Source organism: Montipora capricornis, chromosome 6 (assembly GCF_036669925.1).
Source record: "Montipora capricornis isolate CH-2021 chromosome 6, ASM3666992v2, whole genome shotgun sequence".
In the NCBI taxonomy this organism is placed as follows: domain Eukaryota; kingdom Metazoa; phylum Cnidaria; class Anthozoa; order Scleractinia; family Acroporidae; genus Montipora; species Montipora capricornis.
Genome location: NC_090888.1, coordinates 1,492,477 through 1,502,224, shown reverse-complemented (window position 1 = coordinate 1,502,224; position 9,748 = coordinate 1,492,477). Strand labels below are relative to the sequence as shown.

General features: G+C 40.9%; 1 protein-coding gene across 1 annotated transcript; it reads left to right on the top strand.

Moving 5' to 3' along the window:
- The first annotated feature begins 3,051 nt into the window (after positions 1 to 3,051).
- Positions 3,052 to 7,875, top strand: LOC138054580 (uncharacterized). The gene is made up of 2 exons (XM_068901079.1): positions 3,052 to 4,522; positions 5,372 to 7,875. The coding sequence occupies exons 1-2, from the start codon at positions 4,273 to 4,275 to the stop codon at positions 6,070 to 6,072; spliced, it is 951 nt and encodes a 316-aa protein (XP_068757180.1). The 5' UTR covers positions 3,052 to 4,272; the 3' UTR covers positions 6,073 to 7,875.
- Positions 7,876 to 9,748: the final 1,873 nt, after the last annotated feature.

Sequence of the window (9,748 nt, the reverse complement as noted above, 5' to 3'; positions counted from 1 at the left end):
AACGGACTACCTTGGTGCTTGCGCATTGGTTTTGGTGAAGTTTTCTGACCGGTTGTGAAGAACTGTTGAGAGTAACTGAAATGCTGGGATTTGTAGACGCCTGGATTGGTGTTTCGCCGGACATCTCTCTTTACTGCGGTTTGAGGTAGGATGTGTGTTAAACTGGAGGGAATTTAGACTCGGGTTTTCCTCAAACCAGGACTAACGCTCAGTTTTCCAGTTGGAGGCGGATCGGTGACGGAAATCTTTTGACGTGAACCCGACAAAGACGACGGTGAAGACGACAAGTGTTCCGATGAACTCGATAACTGCTTCGTGATTGGTCGTTTCAAGTCCGAGGACACTTTTCTCGTCCAGGCAGCATGTTTATGGGAGCTGTTCACTTCCAGACCCTTTAAAGTATTTTGACTGGGGTTGCTGTCATCTGAAAAAGAACATTTTAGGGTTTGGGTTAACCTATACGGTTCGGTAGTTTTCAATTTCCTTTACTTTCTACTTTGTCTTGATCAACAAACTCGTTGTTTTCGCTTTTGTACATACTCTTTCACTTTCTTTCACCCTGAAATTAAAATTAAGTTATTGTTTTGTTTGTTTCCCATCGCCATTATTGCCAACCCATCCTTCCTGAACTCGAACGCTTGGGCTAAAATCGTGTATGCTGCGCTCAAACAAGCATAAATGATCTTGCATTCCTTACCGTGAATACTTACCCACGAAATAATGTCTGACTTGAATTAACTTGTTACCTCTAAAGGAGACGGCATTGCCAATTAGATACATGATTACAGTCGGTCAATTATTCAATGATATTTGGGATATATATACGTATCTCTTTAATCATGGGGTTGTGATATCATAATTAATTTGCTTCGAAGTGGACGGAGTGTATTATTTCCTCGTTCTGACATGTCAAGTAAAAAGTTCTAATAAGCAAACATCAACAAAGCCCTACACATGTTGCCTAACTGATGAACTAGTTGTTTTCGATGCGAAGAGACAGGGACGCGTGTTGTCAGCGACGTTAGCTGCAACTTTTTCACTCGTAGCAAACTTCGATGAAAGTTAAAAGGGCCTTACTTTAAATTCACAAATGTAAAGTGGTGGAATTCAGGCCTTTTGATGCTTCGATCTTATTTATTATTCATTTGCTGGATTTTGAGAGATGCAAAACTAGAATAAATTAGCAACACTGACTTCGTACCTTCAAGAGAGATTCTCTACGTCTTCAAATTCCTCAACCATTGAGTTTGGAATTTCGTCACCAAACTTATCGCCAGAGGCAAATGCTCGCTTGGTAGTCTTCTCAGGTCAAACGTGTGTATTGATGTTGTTGTTCGTTTTGCTCCGCTGTTCTCTTTCTCAGGTGCGTGCGTTTTCTTAATGAACTGCGGATTGCGAACCGTTTGCTTGTCCTCTCAATGTATCCTGCAGACCTTGGACTTCATGTTGAAGACGACTCAGTGTCTCCTTATGAGCTTTCTCCATCGAGTTCAAAGACTTCTGCAGCATTCTGTCTTCGCGATCATTCAGCCAGCGCACATTGTTTCCTCCTCGTTTAAGGTTTAACTCTCGCAGACTAAATTTGACCTGCCCCATAGCAGCGATTTTTGTGCTTTCCATTCTTTGGAGAGGACAATAAGGTGTACAAAGCCAATCGTATTAACGTCTGATGTATCCCAGTGCTAAGGGATTCCACAAATGTTTGTCAAATGTGATTGCGCAGTATCTTTTAGTCCACTCTCGCTCGCGTGCGAAGATAACAATCAATCATCATTGTGATTTATTTGACACTTGGATATAGAACATCAGTTTTCAAACAATGAACTTAAGGGTTTTAATGTTATTTTTCCCGTTATGGATAATTTGCTTGAGAAGTTTCTTTTCTAAACAATTGCCCAGCCTGTTCTTTTATGTTTTAATTAATCAGTTTTCAATGCAGAAATTTGCGTCACAGTTCCAAATTGACCAAAGCGCACTTATTAAATCGAGGTGAGTCTAACATCTCAAGCATGAAATGACATAAATTTATGAATCACAAAAACGGCAAGGAACCCTTGCGAAAACGGGAAAATACAAGTAACCAGATGAACTATATACTTTCGGTTCGGTGGGGCACCCTCTCTGGAAAGGAACTTGACCCTCTGTGCAGTATTTACTTAATACTGTTTAACCTCTAACAAAATATTTCTTCTGAATCAGCTGAACTTTAGCCTCAAGGCATTTTTTTCTTCAACACGAATATTTTTGTTCATTTCATTGTGCGTGTTTGCGCAAGAGTGAAAGTCATCATTGACGCGCTTCCTGCTTACCAGAATCGTTATCTTTCTGGACATTAATTAGAAGTGACGATGCATTTTTAGCATTTTCAGCAATGTCGACTTACTGTTTAGTTCAAAGATTTCAAGTTCTTGAGATTTATGCTCTTATCGCTAATTAATCAGCAACCATGGAACTCGAGGAAGGCTGCCGTTACCGGCATGTCTTATTTGTCTTCCTTCAAAATTTAACCCAGCCAAACCGCACATGCGCTCTTTCTTTCCTGCATGGTGCATTGATCCGGTGACAAAATCTACAATAGGTGAACCTGGTGATGATGATAATGGTTTTATCGACTTTCCAAATTACAAAATGGCTCTCTCTTCATCGCAAAGAAACTATAAGTAAATCAAATCATACATTGGCTTGTTGAGGTGAGGGGAAAATCGGAGTACCCGGAAAAAAACTCTTGGAGGAGAGGCGAACCCAGGCCACATTGGTTGGAGGCGAATGATCGCACCATTGCGCCTGCTGCTCCAACCCAATGATTTCTTTAATAAAAGTACAGGGTCACCGTCCCGAAAGGACAAAACAAATCGTAATGTGTTGTTTTTTGATGTGATAAACAAACAGTTCGAAAAAAGGCAATGACGTAATGTGAAAGTAATGAGAAACGAAGTATGCAGTCCTTTCACGGGAACACATGAGCTCAGCAAATTGATCTGCTCCCAACTGTGTTGCTTCATAGCTCAGTTGGTTGAGCGTTGCACCGTCATCGTGGAGGTCATGTGTTTTGAGTCCCACTGAAGCCACCTGAATTTTTCAGGTGACAACTGCTTTAATTGTCCAGATTTAGAGTGGTTTTCAATTGAGTGTCGAAAGTAATTAGCAAATTGCTTTGGTTTATGATTAGTTCACTCAGTGATTGCTTCAAAGTTTTCGCGCCACTTTTTCAACCAATCAGAAGTAATACCAAAACCAATCGTGACTCGCGCGTGCACATTTTCCCGCGCTTTGTGTCGGCTACGGTGCAATTGCTTCGAGTTTTCATTGGTTTACTGGATTGTCTCCGTCCTTTCTGATTGGCTAAAGTAATTACTTTGGTTTTGGTTTTACGACACTCGGTTGAAAATCGCTCTAAGAACATTACAACTTAAATCCGTTAAATTCACATTCTTAAGCATTGCAGCACATACCACGAAATACCACTGCGTGTCTTGATTTTGTAGCGTCTCTGTAGACCGTTGTCGTTGAAGAAAGGCATTGCTTTTCGAAAGATTGGCTTTATCTATTCTTTCACCGTTATCAGCCTTTCCGCTCAAGTTTATTTTTAATTATGCACCCGGCACCTTGCTTACGTTCACTGATTCCGAGGCCTAGTGAAAAAACAGCGTTTTTCCTTTACTTTGTATCTCCATGCAGTCTCAAAAAATTGTAAATGTCAATGGAAATTGTGCTACTTAAGAGCTATTAGGTAACCATTCCATAACAGGTGTCATGGAAACGAAACGCGAAGGGAAACGTGAAAGACATCTCTCATCCTAACTCTCTCGATTGCAAGCTATCGAGGCCCTGAAGCCTGTGTTTACTATTTGACATTCCTTCTAATAAACTGATGGACAGACCACGCTTTCTGTTTGCTTTTCATTTAGCTCTTGGCTTGCTTTGTAATTGGCCGAAAGATCGCGGCTTATATGATGTTTTGAATAACTGTTATAGTGAAAAGAACAGCTCTTGTATGAAAAGAACAAAAGAACGCTAAATCCTATGTTTACAAAGGAGTTTACTAATATTGCAAAATCGAATGATCTCGGAGTTTCGATTGGGAAGAGAGGATTTTGAGAAAGTCATTCAAGAACGTTTCTGACAACTGGTTTCTTGGTGTCGTATCAGTATAAAATGTCGAGGCGAAAGGAAGAAACTCGTGAGGACTTTGGAAAGACGCTCTACAAATAATTCATTGTCATCTTTTAATCCGCGAAGGAGGTCGTCAACTTCGTTGGAACTTCGATTATAATGGAGACTACCTGTCATCCCGACAAAGAAAATGGAAAAGTAATGGAGACTTCGACGGATTCTCCCAAAAACGTACGAAGGGGCTCAACCCGTCAAGTGAGGCTGGAAAACGCGCCAGATGAAATGCAAATAAAGGAAGTTGTTGATCATGAAATGATCGAACACTTTTCGAGTTTACCAACTGTGTTTGAAGGCAAAACTACAGAGAAAACAAGAAAGTTCTCCAGTCGAGAGCAGTTGTCAAACAATGGTTTGTATTGAAGCGTTCATGTTTTTAAGTACATGTACTCAGTAAATTTCCAGTGCAACAATGCGGTCTATCATCTAAGAGGGTGAAAGATTAAAAACAAGCGAGGAGTCTCTCCTAAACCGACTGGCTTTAGTTCTCTTCTCGCCTTTAGTTGTCCTGTACAGTGTCGTGAAATTATTCAAGATTCGCCGACCACAGTCAATTATGGATTTCAGTGCATCGAGTTAAACAGTGGAGTTTTACGACCTAAAAATCCCAAAACTTGGTTCGCTTATTAATTACTGCATATTAGTATTCAGTGATTGTTTTAGCTTTAATTAACATTAGACACTCGGTATTGACTCTGCTGACACACACAGCTGTATTTAAATGACCGTTACGATTAGTTTACGGTATTTAGAGTTACTGCTTTCCTGAATTCAAGAAAAAGAAGAACTGCCTTCCCATTCCAATCTCATCTGGCTTTTTTGACCTTAATGACCGCCGTGTGTGTGACTGAATACTGTCCATTCCTTGGTATATTTCTTGTTTATATTTGATATTTACAAGTTCAAACGAGCCTTGAGTTCCATTTCTCAAGAATTTGATAATCACGTGATAATTGACTCTCACCTTCGGCCAAATATATTGCGTTCACACGATGAACGCAATACTCAATCCAGCTACACCGTTTCACTCTGATACAGCCTTTAATTCGTTATTTCATTCAACGTTTTGTATACATTCATATAGCGCAATCGAATATACCGATTTCTTTTCATCGGATGCCGAAGCTAGAGAATTATGCGGCACAGAACAACTAAAGATCCCGACGTGCTACTGACCTAATTTGATTTATTCCACACGCAGGTAATTTGCGAAAATTTGGGTCATGGCATGACGTCAGAGGCGACAACGTTCGACCACTATCCCCGTTTCTCTCTCGATACTCATCGTACGAGAGCCTGGATGAAACTTCTGCTGGAGTACGCATTCCAAACCGTAAAATTCCGAGCCCATTTTCAACGCGTAATTTTATGAGTCCTTTGTGTAGCAGGAGGAGACGAACTCTGTCCGAATCGCCTGCTGAAGCACTCATTAGCCCCGTCATAACTCGACGAAGTCAAGGCGTACAGCTTCTCAACAAACGGGTGTTGTCTTGTCCAGTGATTTTATCCGATTCAAATGAGCGTATGAGCCCGCTGACACCATCATCCCCAGTCTCATCGCGATACAAATTTGCGGATCTTTTTGTTTTTAACGGTGCAAAATCACAGACTGGAAGCAAAGTTGTAACGACTTGTACTTCTACTGGGACAAGTAATGACTTTGAGTCTACCGATGTAGATAGATTACCACGGATTCAACAAACTCGCTCTTCTGCAATGTTGGTTGGTGTTCATAAAACACCAAACGAGTCTGCGCGTGAGATGTTCAATGTGAGTCCTGTCATGGGACAATCTGCTGATACGATTGAAAGACACAACAACACCAATGTTCAGTGTGATGTCTCAGACAAAGTACAATATTACCTTCATACGTTATCATTGGAAGAACATGTAGATCAATAAACATTTTGACATTTGAGGTGCAGGGATGGCGCACTCGCCTCCCACCAATGTGGCCTGGGTTCGATTCCCAGATCCGGCATATGTGGGTTGAGTTTGTTGCTTCTCTACTCTGCACAAAGAGGTTTTCTCCGGGTACTCCGGTTTCCCCACTCCTCAAAAACCAACATTTGACTTGATTTTTGTTAATTGTTAATTTCAGTTTACAGTGTTCCTAATTAGTGCTCCAGCGCTAGAACGACAAGACACTTAAGTAAAGTTCCTTTCCTTTCCTTTATTGTTAGCTAAAGGGTAGACGTCTGTTTACAATCATTCTGATATTGTTTTCCCAAACACAGGAACAAAAAGAGTCAAAAAAGCCTTCTTTTCAGCACCTGTAAAGGCCCTAATTGGCACAGTAATAAGATTAGGTGATGTCAATCATGTGTTCGCTATATCGAAGGGCAGCTTTTGATTGTTGAATTGATGTGTTTATTATTTGTTAGTGTACACTACGCACGCTGCTTACTATTAACTATCGCCTCAATTTATGGAAAAAACGTTGCATTTCCTTTTTTCCTTGGGACTCTGTTATGTTCTCTTAAATGCCACTCCTTTACTTTATTTTATCCATGCACTTGAGCGATTGGATAAGAACTGCTTTTATTTTTAAGACGCCTTACATTGTAACATTTTCAACATTTTCGCGTTTAAAAAAATCAGAAAAAGTAAGCAAACACACCTAAACAGTTGTCACAAGCATTAGTTTTTCCAACGAGTTGCATGTTTCAACACATACTGACAATGCAATAAAGCAACGATAATTTATTCTGTAACTGAGGCCAAGTTCAAACGCAGCATCCATTGAAGGGTTTCGGGGTGGAACGGCTTGGTGGAAGGATGATTCTTCTTACCTTCCCGTCCCAAGATATCTTTAAAATTTACCGCCCTTTACTTGGGCTGGGCTATGCGCTGTGCCCTCGTCACCTAACTTAAGTCTTAAAGAACGTTTCTTATTACTATAACGGGTATCGGGCTAAAACAGCGCCCAAAACAAGACTACAACTTATCTTTAGTCATCTAATTCCTCGTTTTCCGTGACACTCGCGTGGCCCACTTCAGAAGAGAACCTTCCCAGAGCTTTTCGAAGAACTGAGCTGACTTCTAAAGTCCCAGGAATAGGGGTAGACGACCTTCGCAGCTCCCAGGGGCCCCGGCGTTTCCCTCCGGAAGTTCGATTTTCTTTTGCGGGGCTCCTTGGCTGGGAGCGGGGATCTGACCCTCTCCTTCTTAAGTCGATTGTACAATTGTCAGATAACTCCGTTATATTTTGAAATGAAGCGCTTTTTCTAATGGAAGGTTCATGAACGAGGAGTGTGTCCTCCTTGGAGGTCTTGTCCTCCATTTGACGAAGCTTGCGTAGCATTTCTAGAGTAATTTCGTTGTCATCAGTGTTGTTGTTTTTGTCAACTTGTGAAGCTCCTTTACTTCCGGATCTTGGAGGTTTTGAAGAAGAATCTGCTCTCTGCATTTCTGAATCGACAAAAGATTTTGTTGACATATTGGATGTTTCTTCCGTAACGAAGACGATTGGCCAGTGACTCAAACACACAACCTCAGTTTGTATTTTTTTACACGAGTTGTGGTCTTCCACAGAGTAAGTTAGCTTGCCTCTTAATTGATAAATATTCTTCTTCCAAGCTCCATCATCTCAATGTGAATACTTCAATCCTCAAGTCTCAGAAGTTCAAATTTCAAAAGTATTTAAAACTGGAGACGTCTCCTTAGATCTTCGTAACCAAGGGTGTACAAGAGAATGTTTGAGTTTACAGAATGCTGCTTTGTTTCAGTCGTTCTTGTCAAATTTGCAGACGCTCCTGTCAAAGTTTGTTGGCTTAACGAATAAAAATTGAATAGATGTGTGCGCTTAATCCAATTGCTTTATTGTCAATACCAAATTTTTGCTTTCCTCGAAGAAAAAGGCTGCAGTTGACAATCTCTTTTCAGCAAATATTCAATTTATCTACCAGCAGGGTCTTCGCTTAATTAAGGCCGGAGGCCGAACGTTTCGTCCAGTGGTTTCCCATTCCATGTCCTGTACTTTGATTCCACTATTTGAGGGGTTTGTTTTATTTTTTTATTCTTATGATTTTTCTTATTTACTTTTTGAAGAGAATTTGAATGAACTCCAGCCTTGCCTGGGAAAATGATTCTTTGGTTCCATAAACACTGGAAACAGCGCTTCTGAGTGTTCTACTTTCAAAATTTCCAAGGGGTGGGTGGGGGCATGCCCCAGACCCCTTAGGTAGCTCGTGCCCGTGGCGCTCACAAGGCGTCTTCCGGCATCAAAAATAGGGAGCTTAAGCAACGACAACGGCAACGGCAACGCGGACGTCACAAATTTGCATTTTTAGTGGGCAAAAACAATAGCTTTGCACGTTCTGCACGTGCTTTTTTCACTTTTGTCCATTTCTTTGCCGTCGTCAGCAAAACTACAACGTAAAATAACCAAATTTTCGGTTTTGTGAAGAACGTCAGCACTTGAGGATAAATTTTTCCCCCTAAATTAAGCGCCGTTCTGGCCAGTATTAATTTTGAGGAACTACCACACGCTTGTCATATTAGAAAGGTTGAAATAGTCACGAAGCGATTAAAACACCGCGAATTTATATTTTGAGACGTTTTCGTTGCCGTCGCCGTTGTCGTTGCTTAAGCTCCCTAATGTCACGTCCGGTGCTTTTAGAAATATATCCGCTACTTTACAAAACTGTCGAAAACCCTGCACCTGATCAATCTCATCAAAATCATCTAATAGTAGAACACGGCATGATGGCTTTTTATAGTACAGGTTTGTCTGCGTAGGCAAACATTTGTTGTAATGGCGATTTAAGAATGAGTGATTCTCATATTTCTAACTTGCCCCAACTGGGCAATAATGTGTGTTGATGAATGTAACAGCCTTAGAATTCTATTTACTTCTTTTTTACCTAGTAGTGGGCAATTTGAAAAGACTTGCAACGATTTTCTTCTTTCTGCTAAAGGATCGTTGGCTAAACTACTGAACTACTGAATTAGTTGAGGGAACACTTGCACTTGTACTGAAAGACCATTATCTCACATCTAATCAAGTTACACGATAGGTCTTTCCCATCACCAGTTGGTAGGACCGCTTTACCACAAGGTCATCGGTAATATATGTGAGTTGTAGGAAAAGCATGCCTGGCCAATCCTCGTTCCAGTAACACTATTTTGGTCAACACATGCGTTATGGCCATGATGAGCCAAAGTAGTCGAGTAGTGACAGGGCCGTAGCCAGAAAAAAGTTATGACTGAGGCAATGTCAACGGTTAAATTCTCTTCGAAGGTATTTTAGGTGTTTATGATGAGTACATTTTAAAGGCAACACTGGAATCACGAAAAAATGACTGAGGCAAGTGCCTCGGTTTGCCTCATACTGGCTACGGCCCTGAGTGAATCCAACATCGAGAAGATCTTTTGTAATTTTAAAATGAAGTATAACTGGACAACTTGGCATTTGCGCAAACCAGTACTGAACTAACTCAGATGGCGGTACCACTTGACGCTTACTGGGTGCCTTAATTTTGAAGCACTTCGAGATGTCAGCGGGTGAATCACGTTTCGCAGCCCCAAGTTGGCCTTAAACTGCATCTTTTAGGTACTAGGATTCCAAAAATGGGAA